This window comes from Notolepis coatsorum (genome assembly GCF_963971535.1).
Source record: "Notolepis coatsorum genome assembly, chromosome: 14".
NCBI classification, from domain to species: Eukaryota; Metazoa; Chordata; class Actinopteri; order Aulopiformes; family Paralepididae; genus Notolepis; species Notolepis coatsorum.
In genome coordinates, this window is record NC_140178.1 from 2,711,533 (window position 1) to 2,738,228 (window position 26,696).

General features: G+C 41.5%; 1 protein-coding gene across 1 annotated transcript in view; it reads right to left on the minus strand.

Annotated features, from left to right (window-relative positions):
- Positions 1-5,519: 5,519 nt before the first annotated feature.
- Positions 5,520-26,696, minus strand: part of hs3st2 (heparan sulfate (glucosamine) 3-O-sulfotransferase 2) — a gene marked incomplete at both ends in the record, with an annotated part of 53,833 nt that continues 32,656 nt past the window's right edge. Inside the window, one exon of the mRNA XM_084328315.1 lies at positions 5,520-6,138. Within this exon, the coding sequence (XP_084184441.1) occupies positions 5,520-6,138 (619 nt within the window). The remainder of the gene's footprint in view (positions 6,139-26,696) is intronic.

The window sequence follows — 26,696 nt, forward strand, 5'->3', positions numbered from 1 at the left end:
ACATATCTCTTACCTACTCTTACTAGTTACACTGCTGGCCAGTATGACTTACTACCATAGTGTCTTTATACCTGTATCACTTTACATATTACAGTTTTTTACGACTGCTTTGACGCATTTTGCACATCAGAGTTTCAATGTGCAAAACTCAAAATGCAAATAGCCAAACTGACTTTCAAAATTCATACTCTAAGATACTAAATGCTATGCTTACATATAAAGTGCAAAACTGTCAATACAAAGTGCCAAACTCTAAATCATATGCTTCAGTCTCAGAATACAGCAACCTAATACTACATCAATGTTCAATTGCTTATTGCTACACAGGCAGATCACTAAATCAATTCAACAGGTGTTTGTACTAATGTCTCATTACCTTCAACAGCCTTGCCCAGGTGAGTAGCATTGCAATACAATTGATAATCTCTTCACCACTACATAAAAGGCTGCTTATACAATCTGAAGAAAGGAGCAACAGTGGATATGTGCATCGTTGAAGTTTACTTATTGGTGCATTTTCAAATACAACGGCCATTATCAAATATCAATTATTGATTGATTGATTGAAAACTACTGTAATCATATATTTTGTTTGTCTTTCATAAAGACACAAGCACCATACTGCAGTCTATCACAGGGGTTATGCGGAAATGACCATTGCATAGTCTATTTTGGTAACAAGTATATTGTGTTTGACCGCATTATTTGATAATGACCGTTGTATTTGAAAACTGCACCAATAAATAAACTTCAACGATGAACATAGCCACTGTCCTGACACTATGGTACACTTTTGCAGGACATATAATCTAATTTGGTTCAGTTGTTCACTTAATTGTTTGAAATATATAATGTTTTGGTGCTGGTTATAAGCTTTTGCACATATACTATCTCTGATTTGACACTGGTATTTAAATTTTGCATGCTATATTGCATTTTGAACCCAAAATTAGCAGTATAGCATTCTGTATTAAGAGTTTTGCACATTGAAACTCTGATGTGCAAAATGCATCAAAGCAGTCGTAAAAAAAACTGTAATACTTTAACTCTGTACATACATCTGATTAGCACTATTAATCAGTAGTACAAATGTATATATTTTAGACCCACTTTAATCACCTGTACATTGTATATTACTGTTGCACTTTACTGATACATTTGCACTCTGGTTGGATGCCAAACTTTTTGTTGTACTGTACTTGTGCTGCATGATGACAATACATTTCAATCTAATCTAATCTAATTCTGTCCAGCGATATGATTTTAAAACATTAATGTTAATATTTATTCAGAATAATTCTGCCTATATCTCCCTTTCGTTCCATTTCTTATTTTAATGTGAATAACTTTGTAAACTCTGTTTTTAAATCTCTGTTCTTTTATAATCACTCCTGTGTGTGTGTGTGTGTGTGTGTGTGTGTGTGTGCGTGATTGTGTGTGAGTGTGTGTGTTTGTGTGTCCATATGTGCCATAATCTCTACAGTTCAGAAGGATTTTATATATGAATTAATTTCCACCACTGTCCATTGAAATCAATATTGAGGATGAAGGCTCCGCCTTCTGAAGGGCGACACCACACCGTCTCCCTGCTGGGCCTCGCAGAGGGGTCACGACCCCTACAGGATCTGTCGGAAGGCTCCAGTAATCAGCTCTCAGTTTGCCACGTGAAGAGTGAACATCATATCTTCCTCTTTTAGTTACATCATCAACACTGTGGTGCTGCTCACCTTAACTCTCTCTGCGCCATACCCGAGATTTCTCGGGTTTTAAATCCAACCGTTAAAGCGAGGGTACTTAACTTAAGCGCTTAAGTTAATTTTCTGCAGTAAACAAAGCGAGGGTACTTTGCCTTGCCTTCTTGATTACACTGTCAATGTGTGTGGTCCATGTCAAGTCCTCGGATATCTGGACTCCGAGGTACTTAAAACTGTTCCCGCTCTCGACCGGTGCCCCGTCGATGCTGAGGGGGCTGTAGTCCCTGACCCCCGACCTCCTAAAGTCCACAATCATCTCTTTAGTTTTGCTGACGGTCAGGGAGAGGCAGTTCTCCCGACACCATCGCGCCAGGTCCTTCTAGGTGTGTCAGTGAATACCGGGGCCAGTTGGTCGGCACAGACTTTTAGGACGTGGCCTGGGATATTATTATTATTATTAACTATTTATAATACTATATAGTATATATGCCTAATCTATACTCCCCTGCAGAATCTAAACGCAGTAACTAAATATTCTTTTTTGTGCGTTATAATTTGCTTTTAAACGTGTCTTAAAACCCCAGCTTTTTAGTAGAGCTTTTTCTTTATGCTTCATTTTTATCTGTTGTATTAAATGTTCTTAACCTGTAGCACTTTGAGATGCCAAATGTAAAGTGCAATATAAATCAAATTGATTATTATTATTATTATTACAAGTGCACCATTTACAAGTGAAATTTAACTCGATATCTGTTTTATCTTGTGGCAAAGTTTCAGAGTTCAATCTCGCTCTGTTTTAAAGAAAAGTGCTATAAAGAAGTGCAGTAACTAAAAATACAGTCAAAGAACTTCTATTTTTCTCTGTTTCACTGTTTGTGTGCGTAGTCACTGCGGTTTAGCTTCCGCGGGGCGGTGTAGTGTAGTCCTATATAATTCCTCCAATCAATAAACGCTTACTACTAATTCACATCGTAAAGGAATGATACCAAAATAATGTGTATTTTATTGATCATTAGGTACTGACGTTATTGGCGTTATTGACACGCACAGCTTCTCCACTCTTGCTCGAGTGTGTATCATAAATATACGCATTCGCCCTCCTTCGTGACCTCAGTCACTACCCGGGACCACCCAGTGTGTCTGTGGTCTACGAGTATCACTAACCCAGGCATGCAGTGTTCATTTAGTCAATGAAAATTATGACTAAATATGGTCATCAACGAAGCTTTTTCCCCTGACGAAAACGAGACGAGACGTCACGTTAATGGAGATCATGTGACTCTAACGTGACTAGCCATATCACTGAAGAAGGACATTGTCCGAAACATGTCTGCTATCTATTCAGGCTGCCATTAAAAACATTGAACCTGAGAGTGCTGGTCCGGCTACCCTGCTTTTTGATATACTGACTCTAACGTGACGAAATTATTCATGCAACGTCGTTGGCTAAAAACTACGAAAAACAAAATGTAGTTTGCAAAATAAAATCTTTGCTAAACGTTTATTCAACATCAACTTAAATGTTACTCGCTACTTGCTAGCTAACAGGGGAACTCGTTTGCTGACAGGAAAGTAACAAACATAATTGTCCGTGCGGAACCCTTATCCCCGACACATCGTTCTGTGGGTGTGTGTCGCTCTAGTCGTATGGTCGTAGGGGCACCACTGTTATGCCGGGGGTGTTGTTTGCCCCCCGGGGAGATATGGGAGGACGGACCGGATGTTACGTTGTTGTTGTGAAGCTAGCCTATTAGCAGGTAGCTGTGTTGTGTATGAGAAGGGAATTATCAACCTGTAAAACCCCATATTGAGCTGGAAATAAAGCACCATACAGAAAAGGAAACTCTCCTCTTTCTTCCCTACATTACTGCATGACGGATCGCTACATTATGTTGATCCACCACAATAGAACACATTAAATAGCTTAACATAAGTCTAACCAGCTAGCACTAATGTTAGCTTTTTTTGTTTAGACAAATTAAGCAAGCTCTATACATTACGAAGTCAACGAAATACAATACAAAATGAACGGAATACTAATGGTGAAATGTCTATGCCTCATTTCCTCAGTTTATTTTCCCCCTTCCTGATATCTGCCAACGGCGCAGGTGCAGACTGCTCCGCGAGCAAACTGCACTGGAGCAGATCAGGAGCAAACTGCACACATAGGCGTGTCTGCGCTAGTATCTCATCCGCGCAATGTCCTTTGTGGATAGCTTGCAATGACGGAGCAGATACCGCGCACAAAACCTGCGCAGTTAAGGGTGCAATTAGCACCGCGCGATCCATTCTTTGTGGATTCCATTCTCTCACTACCCAGGACGACCCAGTGTGTCTGTGGTCTAAGAGTAGCTCATAATCAACACCTTTTTGTCTCAACATTCTATTTTGGATCGCACACCGTATCTCGTGACATCAGAGAAACAGATGCTTTCAAACGGTCGATGCTGATAATGTGATATGGAAACATATGGTTCATTAACACGTTTACCGAGCCATGAAATGTGCTCTTGCTGCTTCTTTAATTGACACATAGGATTATCAGGTTACAGCAAGTCATGAGCCCTATTTAGAGCAAATGAAAATCACATAACATGACATTAAAGTAGGCCGGGGTATCTGCAGGTGTCAACAGGTTCAATTCAAGACCTTTTTAATACCACTTTTAGAGCCAGATTTAATACCGATTTCATGCCCATACTAGCAAGAAAAACGACAAACACATAGCGCCACTGCTTCACGTGTGCACCTATTTAAACGTGTTCCATACAAGCTCTCTGCAGACGCTCCCGGTAGCCCTGCAAAAAAACAACCACTTGAATACAAACACATTTCATTGTATTTAATATCATTTCATCTCCCGACAGCCAGGCCGCCTCGCCTAAAAATGTAATACATGTGCAAATGAAATGTAAGACTTTCTAATACCTTTTATTAAGGCCATTTAAATGGAGAATTATGAATGTAATACTTTTTAAGACTTTTTAGTATACCCCTGTAGGCTTTTGTCACTATATGGATACGTATACTGCAGTTAGTAATCCTGGTTGATTGTTGGTGAACTTATATGGAGGAATAATTCATAACTCATTCATTCCTTCTTAAGCTTGCAGCTAGAACGTGTCTAGTGTCGGGTCAAGAGGAAAGATCCTTTAGGATTGAAACTTTGCCTTTCAATAAACAAGTTCTACGTATATATATATTATATATTATATATACATTCATATATTTATATTTACTGCATATATATATATGTATATATTTCCATATCTCTCTGAATATACCTGCATATAATCCTTCTATATAGCTACTTATACACCTGCATATAACCCATATAACTCTGTGTGTCTGTACATACCTGCATATAATATATAATATTACTAGTACACTTTATTGTTACATTTGCAGTTCTAGTTGCAAGCTGAAGACAGCGTACGGCACCTCCTCTCCATCCTGGTTTCCCTCGGAAGTAAAAAAAAAAACGAACTGAAAACATCACTTTGATGAACGATGAGGCAGCAGCAGCGTGTCTAAGCTTTTATTTGGACGACAAACCCGGCATGACGTCGAACTCACATCATCACATCTGTTAGAACGGTCGATTATTTGATAGATTACGATATTATAATATTTTTTTAAACATTTGTAATTACACATAATATAATTCGATAAACTCATTATCATTTCCCCCCTTAAGGTGCCCTCGTTTATATTCTCTCGGAACTCGTCCACCACCTGTGTAGCACACTATATACAATCCGCCGACTTCATTGAAGTACAGCCGTTTGGAATAAACCCCGCCTCCTCGCGGTCCGCTCCGCCCCCTCAGTCCCACCTAAAGTCGTGTCCGACCGTCTCGTAGAACTTGACGTTGAACGGCCGGTAGAAGTCCCTCAGCTGCTCGATGACCTCGCCGTCGATCTGCACGTGAGTCCTGCCCTTGGACTTGCCCAGGCACCGCGGCTGCCCGCTGCTCTCCGGCTTCTTCAGGCACGGGAAGCCCTTGGTGCGGTTGAAGTAGAAGTGCTTGTCCGTGACGATGCGCTTGAGCCCCAGGAAGTCCTGCACGCGGCCCAGCTCGCCCGCCGGGTCCGTGATCAGCCGCTCGCCGCTCACGAAGTGGATCTGCGACAGGCGGAAGTACTGCAGCCAGTTCTCCAGGTGCACCACGTACAGGCCGATGCGGATGGCGTTCCACGAGGCATCCACCAGGCCCAGCGTGCGGTTCTTGAAGGCCAGCTCCTCGAAGGCGGGGATGTCGGGCTTCTTGGACAGGGTCTGGGTGTAGTCCGAGATGGCCCGGGTGACGGGGTCGCGCACCACCACGATCAGCTTGGTGCCCCGGGACATGCTGGAGATCCGTCGCGGGGCCTCGCGGGTCACGAAGTAGCTCGGCGTCTTCTCCAGCGTGATCTGACTGTCGAGGGTCCGCGGCATTAATCCCCTGAGTGGAGCGAGAGAGAGAGAGAGAGAGAGAGAGAGAGAGAGAGAGAGAGAGAGAGAGAGAGAGAGAGAGAGAGAGAGAGAGAGAGAGAGAGAGAGAGAGAGAGAGAGAGAGAGAGAGAGAGAGAGAGAGAGAGAAAACAAACACAAAGACACAAACGAAAATGATCAGGTTTTTATTTGCCTGGGAAAGAACCACAGTTAACACTAGCACAGCCGACAAGGGGTCACATGACCCCGAGGCATTTTCAATAAATGTGTCCTCGTCACTCGGTCGAGCTACAGCTCTGTCACTCAATGACTTTTCCTAAAAGTACCCGTTTTATCTGCAGCACGGTTTCTGAAATTTCAAAATGACTTCAGGAAAATGTCATTAGAACGTTATTCCACATAATGGGCCGTTGGAACAGACGAAAGTCACAGCACTTTGCGAGCGTCTAGCGCAGGGGTGGCCAACCCGTGGCTCGCGGGCCGCATGTGGCTCTTTGCCCGTCAATGTGTGGCTCGTCCATCAAAAAAAAATGTATAATCTTTTTTTTTTATGTCACTCAAACCTACATTTCATTGTGGTAAACCTCATATTTTTATATTCAGAGGTAATTATATAGTTTACACTGTTTATTTTTCTCATATTTCTCATATAAGCTGTCGGGTCATCTGACCCGTTCCTGGCGGGAATTAGTGACATTTTCTCCGTGGCTGTGCTGCTGGTGTTAAGAGGCAGAGGGTCATCAAAGAGAAGCTATTATCAGTTCCCGCTCCACAACGGTGGAACGAACTCCCCCCACCAGAGTCAGACCGGCTGAAACACGACCAATCTTTCGCTGTCGACCAAAAACACACTTCTTCAATCAATATCTGAAATTAAAGACGAAAAAAAACAGACTTACTACTTACTTACTTACTGTCTTCCATTATCGTGCACTCTTCCACAAAATAATCTCCCTTGTCTATATTACTACCTACTATACTAATATGTCTCTACTGCTAGAGAGTCAGTTGTCCCCCTTTTGTTTTTCTAGCATGAGAGCAAATTAGAGACGTCATAGATCGTAGTACAAACGCAATATAGTTGGTTACGTGAAGAGCAGAAAAACTCCAAATGTCTGTCATCATATTTTATGACGTAATCCAAAATAAAATATATATATATATATTTTATTTTTTTAAATATCTTCAAACTAATTCCTCAATTTGAATAAAGTGATTAATCTGATTAAATGAGTCTTTAAAACAATTAAATTAACTTTCTTTAATGAATATAACTCGTCAGTTTCGTCAACATAAATAATCCAATAAGGGCACGGTTGGTACGGAAGTGATGGTGACGTCTTGAAGGAGCGCCGAGCGGATGCAGACAGGCTACATCATTTATGATACATGTTTTATTAAAATTTGTATGACGAGTCATATACTATAATACTATAATATTAGTGTAGCCTAATCTTTATCTGCAACTGTGAAGAAAAAACCCATTGGTTTCAACAGAATGAATAGACACATACAAAAATATATTAAAAACAAATATATATATATATTTATTAAAAATAAAGTATTCGAATGTAGATATAGAGTTTGAATGTCAACATTATGAACGACTAGGGATGCCCCGATCGATCGGCCACCGATCGTTATCGGCCGATAATCAGTATAAATATGCGATCGGGGAATTCCGATAATGAGTCATATTCGCCGATCGCGGAAACTGATCAAGTGGATATCTCACTCGCTTGTCTCAGACGCACAGGACCTGCAAACTGCTCCTCCTCCCTAGCGCCCGCACCCGTGTAGAGTTTGTAAACAAAGAGGTGCGGCTCCTCTGCTCGAGTCTGTAGTGCATTCGACCTGCGCTAACGTTAGCTACCTAGCTATCGTTACTGTTTAAACAAAATTACCCAGTCAACTATTCACGTTTAGTAGGCATTGTCTAACGGTATTTAGCCGGCTAGCTACCGATAGCTCCTGATATCAACAAATGATCCAGAAAATCTAGTAGTCCATGTTCATACCTCCGGTAGCTTGCGTTAGCTGACGTTCGTTTACTGTTCAAAACGAAATGTCCCATTGAACTAAAGTTCTGTCTTAACGTCATCTAGCCGGCTAGCAGTAGCTACAGATAGCTCTTGATATCAATGTCTTATAACATTGATTGAATGCGTATTCGAGCTGAGGGCATGTTGAATGTGAAATGACCAAAGCATAACGTTACCAATAGGGTCCCGCTGCAGCGCCGGAGAATCCTTTTTGGAGCTGGAGGCTACTAGAGTACACACAGACAGTGGAGCTGTTTGCAGATAGCGAGCATTTTGACTTGTTGCGTGGTGGCGATGTCTCGCAGATAATACAAGTACAAGTCTAATTATATAATATATATATTTTATTAAAAAAAAAAAAAAAATGTATATAAAATAATTTTTAATTTCTTTTTAATCAAAAACGATCGGTATCGGATCGGTATCGGCCGATATGGCTCACGACGATCGGTGATCGGTATCGGTGGCAAAAAACGTGATCGGGGCATCCCTAATTGGAACCATTCGGTCAGCCCTAGCCTGTAACCCTCTGAGGTCGCAGCTATATTGTGATTGTGACCCAGCACAGACGCTGGGTCCCTTAGAGAGGGATGTTCAATTATAATTGTGTTTACATGATATGAAAGTACAGGTTCATACCTTCAAAATAAGCCATCACTTGTACAAATCAGGCGGATACTTTTCAATCTAGGCAGCTCTTAGGACTCTGAGCTCTGCTCTGCTCTGCACCGCTACTGCGGTAATCATGGCACCATTAACCTGGCAGTGCTGTTAACGAGGTGTTAACGACGCAGCGCCCATGCAGTAGAGATCTGTATGTCTTATGAATCATGCTGATAATAACACACTACTTATTCCAGAGCTACAGGTCCTCAAAGAAACCGGAGCAAATACAATATCTTTGGACAAATACTCCATAATTGGGTTATTAAACTGGTCATCAACATACTGTTGCTACAACTGTTATTTCACAGTAATTATAAAACCCAATGTCCGTATTGGAAGTCGGGTACCGTGCAGTTCAGATGATTAAACACCACACTGTCTTTATTATTTCTAGGGGAAAGGCTTCTTGGATTAAAAAAATAACATTTCTCTGAGCTGGAAACGGCCTCTCCTGGCGTAAGGGTGGCCATAAATTACCTCTACAGTCTAGAACATATTGATCTGTTCAGCTTTTATTTATGGATCCGGGGCGGCTGGCCGGGGTGTCTCAGTGAGCTTTAACAGCTCAGGGCCACAGACACATTCATCTTCCAGGAGTTGGAAAAGCAACCTTTACAAACAGCTTTGTTAGAAACAACATATACAGTGATGCCCGTCTGATCACCCTTTCACTGCCACACTACAGAGGGTTAACCTTTCACTACCTGAATGTAATGCGATCCAGAACCGGGCCATAAGATATTTTTTAGGAGTCCATAAATACACACCAAAAGGGGCTATAGAAGGGGACATGGGGTGGGATTCTTGCTTGGTCAAGCAAAAAGGTGAAATGGTGAGGTTATGGAACCGCCTGGTCCAGCTGCCAAATGGCAGGGTGACTAAAAAGATTTTTAATTGGGACAGAGCACACGGTCATCCCTGGTCAAGAGAGATGTCTATGATTTTTTCTTCTACTGACCTGAGTATGATTTTTATGAACAATTTGCAGTGTAAGGTTCACATAATTAAAACAAAATTATCAACAATCCATCAGGATAAGTGGAAGGTGGAGATTTTGAAAAAACCTAAACTTAGAAAATATATTGCAATTAAAAATGAGTATTTTACTGAACCTTATGTAATGTTAAACTTAAAGAGAAGACGGAGGTCTCTGTGTGCCCAGTTGAGGTCTGGCACCCTGCCATTGGCTGTGGAAGTGGGTAGATTCCAGGGTAAACCTGAGGAGGAGCGGTTGTGTGTTCTGTGTGATCTGGGAGTGGTGGAGGATGAATATCATTTTGTTTTTTATTGCCCTTTGTACACTACTTTGAGGAGAGCTTTATTTGCAAAAATTCAAATTATAAACCCAGATTTGTTTTGGCAGTCTGAGAGCTGTATGTTGAGTTGTTTTTTTGTGGAGGACATCTTTGGTTTTGCAGGATTTTTGGAGAAGGCATGGCACCTGAGACAAAACACACTGTATCCTATATAATTGTATTTGAATTCACCTTGTTTTTCTGTTTATTTACATTGAGTACAGCTTGTGTTATATTACGTTTTATTGTATTTTCTTGTATTTTCTTTTTTTATGGCCACCTTGGTCTGTGACATTTGTTAAGTAATGGGTAAAGTATATTGTTATATACTTATTGTTATGTGTCTTGTAAGCCCATATGGGCTGGGCATACTTCTGTATGTAAGACACGAAAATAAAAATATCAAATCAAAAAAAAAAAAAAAACCACACTACAGAGGGTTAACCTTTCACTACCACACTACAGAGGGTTAACCTTTCACTACCACACTACATAGGGTTAACCTTTCACTACCACACTACAGAGGGTTAACCTTTCACTACCACACTACAGAGGGTTAACCTTTCACTACCACACTACAGAAGGTTAACCTTTCACTACCACACTACAGAGGGTTAACCTTTCACTACCACACTACAGAAGGTTAACCTTTCACTACCACACTACAGAAGGTTAACCCTTTCACTACCACACTACAGAGGGTTAACCTTTCACTACCACACTACAGAGGGTTAACCTTTCACTACCACACTACAGAAGGTTAACCCTTTCACTACCACACTACAGAGGGTTAACCTTTCACTACCACACTACAGACGGTTAACCCTTTCACTACCACACTACAGAGGGTTAACCTTTCACTACCACACTACAGACGGTTAACCCTTTCACTACCACACTACAGAGGGTTAACCTTTCACTACCACACTACAGAAGGTTAACCATTCACTACCACACTACAGAAGGTTAACCCTTTCACTACCACACTACAGAAGGTTAACCTTTCACTACCACACTACAGAAGGTTAACCTTTCACTACCACACTACAGAAGGTTAACCCTTTCACGACCACACTACAGAAGGTTAACCTTTCACTACCACACTACAGAAGGTTAACCTTTCACTACCACACTACAGAAGGTTAACCCTTTACTACATACAATTAGATAAATCGTCAACCCTTGGGTATAATTACATGTATAATCTGGGTATAATCACATGTATAATCTGGATATAATCACATGTATAATCTGGATATAATTACATGTATAATCTGGGTATAATCACATGTATAATCTGGATATAATTACATGTATAATCTGGATATAATTACATGTATAATCTGGGTATAATCACATGTATAATCTGGATATAATTACATGTATAATCTGGGTATAATCACATGTATAATCTGGATATAATTACTTGTATAATCTGGATATAATTACATGTATAATCTGGGTATAATTACATGTATAATCTGGATATAATTACATGTATAATCTGGATATAATTACATGTATAATCTGGATATAATTACATGTATAATCTGGGTATAATCACATGTCTAATCTGGATATAATTACATGTATAATCTGGATATAATTACATGTATAATCTGGGTATAATCACATGTATAATCTGGATATAATCACATGTATAATCTGGATATAATCACATGTATAATCTGGATATAATCACATGTATAATCTGGATATAATCACGTCACCATGTTTCTCTCTCTCTATATATCTCTCTTTTTCTCTCCTGCTCCCTCTCTCTTTCTCACTCACTTTCTTTCACAGTAGCAGCTAACATTACATTATGGTAATAATGTACAGCTGCATCTCTTTCACAGTAACGTCTGAGGTGCCAAGGTCTTATGTTCTGCCGTATCTCACTGGTTCTGCTTCTAGGGGATGTTAGCTGCCCGTCACGCAGCGCGGATGTTTGCGTTTCGCATCGTCTTTCATCGTCCTGCGTGTGTTACAGTTGTAAATAATCGAGGATTGTGCCTTTACACTCCTTTCGTACACACTTTGGTCTCTTAGGTGACAACAAAGCTAGTCTAGGGTTCAGGTTATGTCTGAGGTGACAACAAAGCTAGTCTAGGGTTCAGGTTATGTCTGAGGTGACAACAAAGCTAGTCTACTGTTCAGGTTATGTCTGAGGTGACAACAAAGCTAGTCTACTGTTCAGGTTATGTCTGAGGTGACAACAAAGCTAGTCTACGGTTCAGGTTATGTCTGAGGTGACAACAAAGCTAGTCTAGGGTTCAGGTTATGTCTGAGGTGACAACAAAGCTAGTCTAGGGTTCAGGTTATGTCTGAGGTGACAACAAAGCTAGTCTACGGTTCAGGTTATGTCTGAGGTGACAACAAAGCTAGTCTACTGTTCAGGTTATGTCTGAGGTGACAACAAAGCTAGTCTACTGTTCAGGTTATGTCTGAGGTGACAACAAAGCTAGCCTACGGTTCAACCGCGCCCAACAACCTCGACCATCGGTTTCAAAGACAGTGATTTACACTCTGAGCATCTCAAACCCCGGTTGGAAATACTTCAGATTTTGATTAACGTGTGGAACCTCGAGACAGTTTTATGCAAGCTATGTAAACTACCGCTGGCCTACCTTCTTTTTTATGCTAACGCTATTTTGGGAGTTCTAGCGTCAAGAATGTAAGTAGCCTATACTTTTCTTTTTTAACACTTTATTGTAAATCTTCCCTCAGGGTAAAACGTTATTGAATAGAGAAAGAAGCGTCATGCAGGTCCCGTTTCATATCATTCATTTGATCTCTGAGAGACGGCCCCTTCTCAACGCACTGAGAGAGAGAGGGTGTGTGTGTGCGTGTGTGTGTGTTCATGTGTGTGTGTGTGTGTGTGTGTGTGTGTGTGTGTTCGCCACACTATGAGGCTATGCTCAATGACAGGTAATCTCTCAGTGTTGTGCGTTGGTTGAACGAACACAAACACCCGGGCCGGCCCTATGCGCAAATTATCTTTTGGGAAGAAGGGGTGAACTTGGAGTTTTAAATACAATTCTGCACGCAAAAAGAAAGTTCTACACGTGCGGTCGTTAGTGGTTAACATACCGTTGTATTCGTTCGGTACACAGCTGTACAGAACCAAAGGTCCAGTACTGAAACGGTTTAGTAGGGACACGTGTACCTTTACCCCCCTAATATATAGATGCAATGAAACACATACATGGTATCAATAGTATCTAAAGTACCTACTGTAAGATTTTTTTTTTAAACATTTAAATAAATAGAGCTACGAACAACAACAACAACAACAACAACAACAACAACAACAACAACCACCACAACAACAACAACAACAACAACAACAACAACAACAACAACAACAACAACAACAACAACAACAACAACAACAACAACAACAACAACAACAACAACAAAAAAAGCATAGGAAAACAAGATAAGGCTAAAAGTCGAGGCTGGGAGCTCAAAGTATCATATTATTCCCCCGGGGGAAGGAGAACCGCTCTGAAGTCTGATCCAACTGTAACCCTAAACACAAGAGACACCGTGAAATATAACCATCACATGATGCACATTCACACAGTTACAAATGATCAATAAAGGCTATTGAAATTGAATTGAAAAAATAACAATAATAATCAAACAAAGAATACATGAAGTCCTCTCACCAGAATGACGTTTTATGCGTAAGCACCACAATTATAGTCAGACAGCCGTCACTTCAGAGAACATCACCTCATATATTATTACATATGGTTACATGATGACAACACCGTTATTGATCTATTTAATGTCCAATTGTGATGGTAAGGCTGCCTTGAATAAAAAAAATGTCACCTCATAATATGATTATTATATTCTATAAATGATAGTCCACAGCAGGTGTACTGTACAGACTGTACAGGTGTACACTATACAGTATAATGTCTCGTCCAGTGCCTTTAAGCGATTCATTAACATGTCTCTTTACCATGTCTATTCTAGTTATCTTTTTATTATTATTACTATTACTATTGTTTTATTGCACAATCGTAGCGGGCATGGCCAACCGCATTTCACTGTATGCCCTGGTATGTACAGTATGTGATGCATATTCAGGACTCCCTGAGATCTTGTATCTCAATGGGACATTCCTGGTCCTGGGTAAATAAAGGATAAATAAAAAATAAACTCTTGAATCTTGAATCTATACCTAAAGATGAACTTCGGGGTTTAGCACCTGACTGAGCGTGTGAGCGCGGGCGGCGGGCACGCACCCCTTCACGCACCGCGATTGACCGGCGTTCAGTGTCGTCGTGAATCACACTTTGCCGAAGATTGATGGCCTCCTCCTCGCTCACGAGCTCAGGACTAAATTCATTGGCGTAATTTACGACGGTCCAGTGAGTTTTTCTTCCCGGTTTATTGGTGAAACTTTAAGTCAGGATGCATTACCGGCTCGGCGCTGACATTTTAATCACTGTGAGAAAACGGACTGAGCAGCGGAGGATCTGCCCCGATGTGTCCGGTTCTCACCGGGTCGAGACGAGACGGGATCTCTCTTCATCTGAGTAAAATAAATATGTACACGCTAATAATGTGATGGATGTTTCAGACCAACGTTCTGCTCTGTGAAAACTAGCAATGCAAATAAATATCTGAAGGACTAAAGGGGGATGTTTTTATTTTTTATTTTATTTATTTATTTTTTTAGATATGTATGCCAAGTTAAAGGAGCTGTAAGTGGTATGTTTTTATTAGAATAAGTGTTAAATAGCTTTACATTCTGACAGCCATCACTGATATATAGTGTCTGGTCAGTAACATGGGTCTCCCAGTCCCTCCGCTCTGCAGTAAACAGTCATCACTGATATAGAGTGTCTGGTCAGTAACATGGGTCTCCCAGTCCCTCCGCTCTGCAGTAAACAGTCATCACTGATATAGAGTGTCTGGTCAGTAACATGGGTCTCCCAGTCCCTCCACTCTGCAGTAAACAGTCATCACTGATATAGAGTGTCTGGTCAGTAACATGGGTCTCCCAGTCCCTCCGCTCTGCAGTAAACAGTCATCACTGATACAGAGTGTCTGGTCAGTAACATGGGTCTCCCAGTCCCTCTGCTCTGCAGTAAACAGTCATCACTGATATAGAGTGTCTGGTCAGTAACATGGGTCTCTCAGTCCCTCCACTCTGCAGTAAACAGCCATCACTGATATAGAGTGTCTGGTCAGTAACATGGGTCTCTCAGTCCCTCCACTCTGCAGTAAACAGCCATCACTGATATAGAGTGTCTGGTCAGTAACATGGGTCTCCCAGTCCCTCCACTCTGCAGTAAACAGCCATCACTGATATAGAGTGTCTGGTCAGTAACATGGGTATCCCAGTCCCTCCACTCTGCAGTAAACAGTCATCACTGATATATAGTGTCTGGTCAGTAACATGGGTCTCCCAGTCCCTCCACTCTGCAGTAAACAGCCATCACTGATATAGTGTCTGGTCAGTAACATGGGTCTCCCAGTCCCTCCACTCTGCAGTAAACAGCCATCACTGATATAGTGTCTGGTCAGTAACATGGGTCTCTCAGTCCCTCCACTCTGCAGTAAACAGTCATCACTGATATAGAGTGTCTGGTCAGTAACATGGGTCTCTCAGTCCCTCCACTCTGCAGTAAACAGTCATCACTGATATATAGTGTCTGGTCAGTAACATGGGTCTCCCAGTCCCTCCACTCTGCAGTAAACAGCCATCACTGATATAGAGTGTCTGGTCAGTAACATGGGTCTCTCAGTCCCTCCACTCTGCAGTAAACAGTCATCACTGATATAGAGTGTCTGGTCAGTAACATGGGTCTCTCAGTCCCTCCACTCTGCAGTAAACAGTCATCACTGATACAGAGTGTCTGGTCAGTAACATGGGTCTCTCAGTCCCTCCACTCTGCAGTAAACAGTCATCACTGATATAGAGTGTCTGGTCAGTAACATGGGTCTCTCAGTCCCTCCACTCTGCAGTAAACAGCCATCACTGATATAGAGTGTCTGGTCAGTAACATGGGTCTCCCAGTCCCTCCACTCTGCAGTAAACAGCCATCACTGATATAGAGTGTCTGGTCAGTAACATGGGTCTCCCAGTCCCTCCACTCTGCAGTAAACAGCCATCACTGATATAGAGTGTCTGGTCAGTAACATGGGTCTCCCAGTCCCTCCACTCTGCAGTAAACAGCCATCACTGACCCATGTTACTGACCAGACACTATATCAGTGATGACTGTTTACTGCAGAGTGGAGGGACTGGGAGACCCATGTTACTGACCAGACACTATATCAGTGATGACTGTTTACTGCAGAGTGGGGGGACTGAGAGACCCATGTTACTGACCAGACACTATATCAGTGATGACTGTTTACTGCAGAGTGGAGGGACTGAGAGACCCATGTTACTGACCAGACACTCTATATCAGTGATGACTGTTTACTGCAGAGTGGAGGGACTGAGAGACCCATGTTACTGACCAGACACTCTATATCAGTGATGTCTGTTTACTGCAGAGTGGAGGGACTGAGAGACCCATGTTACTGACCAGACACTCTGTATCAGTGATGGCTGTTTACTGCAGAGTGGAGGGACTGGGAGACCCATGTTACTGACCAGACACTCTATATCAGTGATGGCTGTTTACTGCAGAGTGGAGGGACTGGGAGACCCATGTTACTGACCAGACACTCTGTATCAGTGATGGCTGTTTACTGCAGAGTGGAGGGACTGAGAGACCCATGTTACTGACCAGACACTCTATATCAGTGATGACTGTTTACTGCAGAGTGGAGGGACTGAGAGACCCATGTTACTGACCAGACACTCTATATCAGTGATGGCTGTTTACTGCAGAGTGGAGGGACTGGGAGACCCATGTTACCGACCAGACACTCTATATCAGTGATGACTGTTTACTGCAGAGTGGAGGGACTGGGAGACCCATGTTACTGACCAGACACTCTATATCAGTGATGACTGTTTACTGCAGAGTGGAGGGACTGGGAGACCCATGTTACTGACCAGACACTCTATATCAGTGATGGCTGTTTACTGCAGAGTGGAGGGACTGGGAGACCCATGTTACTGACCAGACACTCTATATCAGTGATGACTGTTTACTGCAGAGTGGAGGGACTGGGAGACCCATGTTACTGACCAGACACTCTATATCAGTGATGACTGTTTACTGCAGAGTGGAGGGACTGAGAGACCCATGTTACTGACCAGACACTGTATCAGTGATGGCTGTCAGAATGTAGAGCTATTTAACACTTATTATAATAAAAACATACCACTTACAGCACCTTTAACTTGGCATACATATCTAAAAAAATATTCGATAAAGTGCGAATGGGATACCAGAAGATGTATTCTCTGTTTACTGCAGAGTGGAGGGACTGGGAGACGACCAGACACTCTATATCAGTGATGGCTGTCGAACTATTACTACGTAGACCATTTATTTTAACAAAGAAAATACCACTTACAGCACCTTTATTAAGTCAAAGTAAACAGTTAAAACCAAAACATTAGTTCTATGGTGTAGAAGATAGAATGGCCATTACACTACTAGAGCAAACAGCCAGGCACATATCAGGCCTGCAGATCATCACATCAAATACTACAGAGTAGGGATGAGTTAGCATTTTTCGAATTTTCGAATAGTCGTGCCAGACTCCACATTCGATTTTCATCGAGAGTCGAAATATATATATATAATAAAAAAATAAAAATAAAAGTGAAGCAAACCATTCTTATCTAATCCATTTTTATATTTAGAGGCAGCAGCAGCCTAATTTTCATGGACGAATTGATCTAAAAGATGCACATGCTACTGTTTCTGTTTGTTTATTAAAACCGGTTGATGGGCCAATGCAATGCCGTTATTATTATAGGCTACGACGGTGAACGGTGTCATTTTCATTTATTGTCGGTCAGCTGAGCCGATCGACGTTCTGAAGGATTATCTGAAGTGCCTATTCATGTGCAATAGGGCCTACCCTTTGATTTTAATGATCCATTGTATTAAAAGGAATAACTGAATTGAACTGAAACTGAACATTTGAACTGAATTTACACTGAAACAGAAAATAACAATTTTGTGTTTTTATTTACTAGAACCAACAGCATGGCCGGTGTATCCAGTCTGCAGACCATCACATCCACTCCTCCTGCACGATCAGACCATCACATCCACTCCTCCTGCACGATCAGACCATCACATCCACTCCTCCTGCACGATCAGACCATCACATCCACTCCTCCTGCAACGATCAGTGGACTCAGAACATCGCTGAGGTTTGAAAATCATTAAAAAAGTGTATCATCGTCAAACACAAGTCCTGGGTAAATATTGAAAGATCGCTGTACGCAGCTCTCGACTAAACAAGCTGAAGAACAACCGTGTTTTTTCCCCTCTCTCCACTCAATCACTTGGAAGTTATTTCTGTTTGATCTGCAGTGAAGTGCTTTTTAAAACGTGCCGTCGGGCGGGCTGGGAAACCGTGTTCACACCCTCCTCCCCGTCATCCACAGTCGTCGACGTCGGGCGCCGGTGACACACCGTTCCTAATTAAGGAGCTTTACCAGTCGGAGGGTTGGACGTTAACGCGCGGGCGAGAGCTGATCTTATTGGGAATTAAATTGGAAACCATCAATCAGGACGCGTAGCAAATGGAGAGGGCTGGAGAGTGGCCCCTATCCCCCCCCCCCCACCCAGACATCAAGTGTTTGTCATCACAGGGACTCGTAATGAACCCCCTGCCCCGATAAATAAGGTCCGGTCTGTCTGTGTGCAGCAGTCTGGTGTAGAGAGAGAGAAGGCCGGCTTCAAAAGTGTCCATTATCCAAATTATGAAACACGCAACCCGGCAAACTGGAATGTTCCGGTAAGGGTCATCGGGGGCCTGTAGGTCCTACAGCGTTGGGGAGTCGTTTCCTGACATGTACTGTAATTAAACTGGTACTGTATGTTAACTACATTTTGCAGTATAGCTTGCTGGTAGTTCAACTCATTTCAAATATGCAAAGTTATGTGTGGTTGTTAATGACTATTTTTGAGGTGTAGTTAACTAGTTACCGCATATTCAATTGATTATATTTACTGCATATATGTAACGGTTGTGACAACGTCACCTCAAACTTCAATGCCCCGAGTGGGAGTCGAACCCCGGTCTCCCACACCGCAGGCAGCAACATCCCTCTATATACTTGCGTGTCCACCTGCATATAACCCTTAGCTGTGTATGATAGCATGCACAATAATGCTGTATATACCATATATATTTATTCTCACCGCATACATAGCTATCCACACCTGACTGTACTTACAGTACCTGCACCTTTACTATATCTATATCTATGTATATATCTCTTACCTACTCGTACTAGTTACACTGCTGGTCAGTATGACTTACTACCATAGTGTCTTTATACCTGTATCACTGTACATATTAATACTATATCTATATCTGTACATATCTCTTACCTACTCTTACTAGTTACACTGCTGGCCAGTATGACTTACTACCATAGTGTCTTTATACCTGTATCACTGTACATATTAATACTATATCTATATCTGTACATATCTCTTACCTACTCTTACTAGTTACACTGCTGGCCAGTATGACTTACTACCATAGTGTCTTTATACCTGTATCACTGTACATATTAATACTATATCTGTACATATCTCTTACCTACTCTTACTAGTTACACTGCTGGCCAGTATGACTTACTACCATAGTGTCTTTATAACTGTATCACTGTACATATTAATACTATATCTATATCTGTACATATCTCTTACCTACTCTTACTAGTTACACTGCTGGCCAGTATGACTTACTACCATAGTGTCTTTATACCTGTATCACTGTACATATTAATACTATATCTATATCTGTACATATCTCTTACCTACTCTTACTAGTTACGCTGCTGGCCAGTATGACTTACTACCATAGTGTCTTTATACCTGTATCACTGTACATATTAATACTATATCTATATCTGTACATATCTCTTACCTACTCTTACTAGTTACGCTGCTGGCCAGTATGACTTACTACCATAGTGTCTTTATACCTGTATCACTGTACATATTAATACTATATTATCTGTACATATCTCTTACCTACTCTTACTAGTTACACTGCTGGCCAGTATGACTTACTACCATAGTGTCTTTATACCTGTATCACTGTACATATTAATACTATATCTATATCTGTACATATCTCTTACCTACTCTTACTAGTTACACTGCTGGCCAGTATGACTTACTACCATAGTGTCTTTATACCTGTATCACTGTACATATTAATACTATATCTATATCTGTACATATCTCTTACCTACTCTTACTAGTTACACTGCTGGCCAGTATGACTTACTACCATAGTGTCTTTATACCTGTATCACTGTACATATTAATACTATATCTATATCTGTACATATCTCTTACCTACTCTTACTAGTTACGCTGCTGGCCAGTATGACTTACTACCATAGTGTCTTTATACCTGTATCACTGTACATATTAACACTATATCTATATCTGTTTCTTTGCCTGGTACCACCCACATGACCAGGAAGGGAATTGGCATAACGATTCAATTGGGGGATCGGAGGAAAGACAGAAAGTAAAACATTTTTAAAACAAAATAAATAGCCACCAAGGTTTGGCGATGTGTAAAGAAACTGCCATTGAATACGAGAGAAAGGTATAAACAGAAAGTCACAACATCTATCTGTTGGACATGATCCTTGTTATGAAGAGGCGCTGGAACGAAAGACTCGTCTGCTACGGAGACAGCTTGATAATGGGGGGAGAGCTGTACTTTCTGTTCCTCGAGGACAAAGACAATTATATTTCTCTGTCTGTAACAGACTGAAGGCACTGTGTGAAGCCTGGCCGTGGAGAAAGGAACTGTATATTATGCTTGTTGTGGACAACCTTCTACCCTTCTGTTGTGAAGAGACATTGTTCAGCTGCTCCGACAGCCTCGGCTGCTGTCGAAGGCCCTAGATACTCTATAATATAAAAGCAACATCCTTCTAACAGTCACTCAAGAAAACATACAAAAGTATAGAGTAGAATAGAAATATAAATACTTTATTCACCCAGAGGGAAATTTGGCACTACAAATCGCTCACAGTAAACATGTAGGTAGACAAAACAATATAGTCACGAATAAGAATAAAAAAATAAGCCTAAGAATAAAGATATAATAATAAAATATATATATTTTATATATATATATTTTTTTTTTATTATTATTCTTTCCATCCCCATGTTAGTCGTTATGCCAATTCCCAATCCCCTTCCTGGTCGTTGCGCACTCTACCCCCTACCGTCGGTCTGGGAGGGCGGAGACTATCACATGCTTCCTCCGACACATGTTTCAAGTTTCTTTAATAGTTGTCATACAGAAGTACAGAATACTTTCATACAAAATGCTTCTTACTGTTACGCTCCAGAGACTGTGCTAGACATGTGTACCCAGCCCACCGCTTCTTTTCACCTGGCAGCGCGGACTCTCACTGGGAGAGTGTAACGTGTGGAAGGATCACACTACCTCTCTTTAGATCCTTCCCTCGCTGTGCAGGCGCCCCGACCGAACTGTAGGAGTCGCCGTTTACAACGACCCGGACCCACCCCACCGGGTTTCCCCCCCCCGCTAACACCGCCAATTGTGTCAGTATGGACGGCCGACCAAGCCGGAGGCACCACAGCTGGATTCGATCCCACTGTCTCTGAGGCGGTAGACAGACGCTTAGTCCGCGGCGCTACCCGGCCGCCCGTATATACTTTCGAATAGAAAATATACAGTAAAAATCTACAGAAATCTACAGTAATTGTACAGTAGAGTAAGTGTAATATTGAACAATGTTGTTTTAAAAGTAAAAGTCCAGGAAGATGGTAACTGTCACTCTGTGCTCAGTGATGCAGTGAGGCACAGTGATGCAGTGTAAAGTCTGATGGCTGTCGGAGTGAAGGACTTCCTGTGCCGTTCAGTGCTACATCTTCAAGTTTCAAGTTCAAGTTTGTTTATTATTTGTCACAACAAAATACAGAATACTTTATGATGAAATGCTTGTTTCTGTATGATCTCGGGAGTCTTAGTCTACCACTGAACGTGCTCATTCTGTCAGCCAAGTCTGTGTGTAGTGGGTGGGAGGGGTCGTCCCTGATGGCATGGAGCTTAGCAAGGCCCTTCGTCTCCGAGTGGGTAATCGAACCGGGAACCTCCAGATTACCAGACGACATATTTGACTCTGTGGCACTGGTGCAAGTGGGGGAGAAAAACCACCTGGGTCACGCCCTGTAATATATACGACAAACGTTGCGTCTTGTTTGTTAGCGGTTGGGTACATGAACCATTGTTGGACAGTTGAATTTGCCGCCGTTCAATCATCGCCCCACTCAACCTACTGTATTGCGTGCTTCCAGTCTCGAGTTACAAGACGAAACATCCAACGAGCGTCATTTGACAGGTCCGGTCACCTCTGACGGCGAAAATGATTGACCACCTTTACAGCCAATGAAATTCTGGAGCTAATGGTATCTTACACGAGGGCTGATTCCTACGGTAAAGGTAGAGAAGAAGACGAAGAAGTTGTTTGTTTGGAGAATTTCTCACTCGCCGTCCAAATGAATGAGGTCGGACATTTTGGGCAAATTATTACCGATAGAAGGATTACAAAAACATCTGTAAAACACTTATTTTCCGTGGGATTGTTATAAACTTTGGACCTGTACTGTAGATAGGACTTCAGGCTATTGCAGCCGTTATGTTTTCCAGCTCCTACTGTACCTCTCAGCTGGAACTCAAAACCAGGCATCTGGCAACAAGTAAACACAACGTGAGTAAGCTAAACTTGTATGTGTTCAAACCTCTTAACTCTATTACATCAGCACTCATAGTGATTCTTCTCCTGTTGTGGAAGAAAGTTCAGAATGTTTGCTTTCAAAAGAGACCAGACTCATGCAAGTGGTTCAAGTAATACATCGCAAATTACTTTGGGTATGCAATCGTCAGGCGTTTTATGCAATAATCAGGGGGTTAACACTCTCAAAGGTAACATTAGCTTGAGGTTGAATACTGATTTGGGAATCAGCGTGGCGATTAAACAGTGATTTTATGAATACTGAATCGATTGTTTTCCCACCCCTGGTAGGAGGTATTAAAAAACAACAACAGCGCTTTGTACTGTAAGGCGTCTTACGTTTTGGCTTTTCTTCTATTGTCCTGTGGATTCATCTACAACACTCAACGCAGTGGCGCTTCTCTCCGTTAAGTTGCGGTTGTTTACTTCCGCTCTCAAACGTCCGGCGTAATGCCACTAAAGAGCCGGGGGAAAGTTTGGCTCCGTGTTCAAGAGTTTGGTTTGAAAGGGAACAGGAATGGCTCAGCGTTAGCTAAGCGTCACTCACTGGCACCTTGTTTGTGAGGCTGGATGATAAAGGGGCTCAGCTTCACACAGAACTACAAAAAGGGTCCGTTTGTTTGCCTACGCCCTACTTACAAGCACCGGGTATATGATTGTTTTAATGCTTTTCTAATTTATATGTAAATACTGATCGGAACGTGCAATGTTACTCACTGTGCCTTGTATATATATTATATTTATCTACTTTTACCTTATTTTCTAGCACTCGCTTGTATTTAAGTATTGTGTGATTTTGTGTGAAGGGCGGACTAGCAAAGTAAGATTTTCATTGTATGGCAAACTGTCTGTTTAACTGTGAACATGACAATAAACATGTGAATCTTGAATCTTTTTGAGGAAACTGAGCTAGATTATAATGTTTGTTAATTAAACTTTTAAACTGAATCAAACAGCACTTTTTTACTCTGTCTATTCTATTTGTATTATTTGTATAACTGAATGAAACTGTAAACAGAGAGGCCTATTGGGGGATGCTAGATCCTAATGTGAAACACTGTGATTTACCTCACCTTGCTACCTCTCTATCTTTTTTATGCTCGCTTATGCCTGTATTTTATTTACTGCTGTGAAGTACTTTGAACTGCAATTTCTGTATGAAAAGTGCAATACAAATAAAGTTATTATTAGCATTAATTACTTTCCTATTGTATCTAGCTGTGGTGATGATCCAGAGGATCTTTATTCTGTCAGAGATCGATGGGATCAGCTGTCCTGCACGAGGCCACGTCTCTATTTACCTTCTAGCGGGAATCGTTTCTTTTTTTTATCCACTTTTTCTCCTCCTCCTGTTTTTCTGTGTTTTTCTCCCGTCCCAATTTTGTTGTGCCAATTCCCCCCTCCCCTTCCTGGTCGTTGCTCGCATGTGCCCCCCACTGGCCGGTTGTAGGGAGGGTTGATAGATACTATCGCATGTCCCCTCCGATACATGCAGAGTCAGCCAGCCACTTCTTTTCACCTGCCAGCGTGGACTCTCATTGGCGAGGTGTAACGTGTGGGAGGCTCACACTGCCCCTGCCATCTCCTGTCTCTGCTGTGCCGGCGCCCTGACCGACCTGTAGGAGTCGCTGTTTACAACGACCAGATTACCACCCATCGACTTCCCTCCCGCTGACTCTGCCAATTGAGCCAGTATGACGGCCGGCCCAAGCCGGAGGCAACGCTGACAGCCGGATTCGATACCAGAGTCTCTCGCGTTGGTGACAAGCGCTTAGACCGCTGCGCCACCCAGCCACCTAACAGGAATCATTTCTGAAGAAAGAAAGAAAGAAAGAAAGAGAAAGAAAGAAAGAAAGAAAGAAAGAAAGAAAGAACGAAAGAAAGAGAAAGAAAGAAAGAAAGAAAGAAAGAAAGAAAGAAAGAAAGAAAGAAAGAAAGAAAGAAAGAAAGAAAGAAAGAAAGAAAGAAAGAAAGAAAGAAAGAAAGAAAGAAAGAAAGAAAGAAAGAAAGAAAGAAAGAAAGAAAGAAAGAAAGAAAGAAAGAAAGAAGAGAGAGAAAGAAAGAAAGAGAGAGAGAGAGAAAGAAAGAAAGAAAGAAAGAAAGAAAGAAAGAAAGAAAGAAAGAAAGAAAGAAAGAAAGAAAGAAAGAAAGAAAGAAAGAAAGAAAGAAAGAAAGAAAGAAAGAAAGAACGAAAGAAAGAACGAAAGAAAGAAAGAAAAGTCCCTTCTGGGTCTGAACCTCTAATAAGTGAAAGTAAGTTAACTAACTTAACTTAACTAGTAAGTTAAGGTATGGTTTATTTCCTAATCCCCCCAAACATGGTTTGCCACCAGAGCGAATACAAATATACAAACATGAAAGAAACAATTACATGATACAATACAGGAGACACAACACAGTAAGAAGAGGAGCGCCTCTCCAGGTGTTCGTTAATTTATTTTACCGCAGCAGGAACAAAGGACCTTCTCAGTCGCTCAGTAGAGCATTGAGGCATCAACAACCTATCGCTGAATGACCCTCATCTGGACCTTTGTTTCCACTGTTATATTCAGAGTTAATTCAATTAACATATTATTCGTATTATTTTTCTCATATTTTTTTTTACATATTCAGATCAAATTTCATTGCCTTTATTTATGTCTTTCTACTATTACCCTGCCCATACCTGTACCCCCCCCCCCATGCTGCTATGATGCCCCAATTTCCCCAAGAGGATCAATAAACTAACTTATCTTATGTTACATGCTAAACATCCCGTTGGCTGAGCAGACTTAGTGCATATCACGTGTCAATAGGTTCAAATCCAACTCTATTCCATGTTCCCATCACTCATCATTAGTAATGATATCTCTAAATGTGTCCTCAGCGATGGAAGCATGTGTACGACGTGACCTTATCGAGACCAAACATACGTGACCCTGGATGATCACAGAATCTGATGATGATGGTGGTGTGTGTGTGTGTTTATTTGTTTATTGTTATTTGCACCTACAAACATACATTCTGGAATAAAAGTAGTAAAAAAAAGAACAGTTAAAATATGCAGGAAAGGTCAAAAAACCCAAGGGCTTATAAGCGACCTCCCCTCTTAAACCTATAGGATAACTACACAGAAAATCCCCCCCCCCCCCCCCCCCCTCGACACACACACACACATTATGCACAAACACACCTGCGCATATCCCTCTCTCATACACACAGATACATACAATACAGCATTATACAACAATTATAATGTTGGGGGGAAAAAAAGACTACTCACAAATAAATACACGTGGATACCACAGCTTGCTTCAGTGCTTGCTTTTAAATGTATTTAAAGTGGAACATGTTTCTGTTCGATCTTGTACATCATTAGTTCCACATCACTGCACCTTGATAAACAAAATGAGAATTTGGAATGCGTAAAGTCATTATTTCTTCTTGTGAGATGTGCATGATAATGAGAATCAATTAAACTCTAAATAACTTTGAAAGAAGTTCGGTAAAGATGAAGGAAGACCAATTACTTTATACATAAGATAAATGTGTCTTGTGTGTGTGGTGGGTGTGGGGGTGTGGGGGTGTGGGGGTGTGGGTGTGGGTGTGTGTGTGTGTGTGTGTGTGTGTGTGTGGTGTGTGGGGGGGGGGGTGTGGGGGTGGGGGGTGTGGGTGT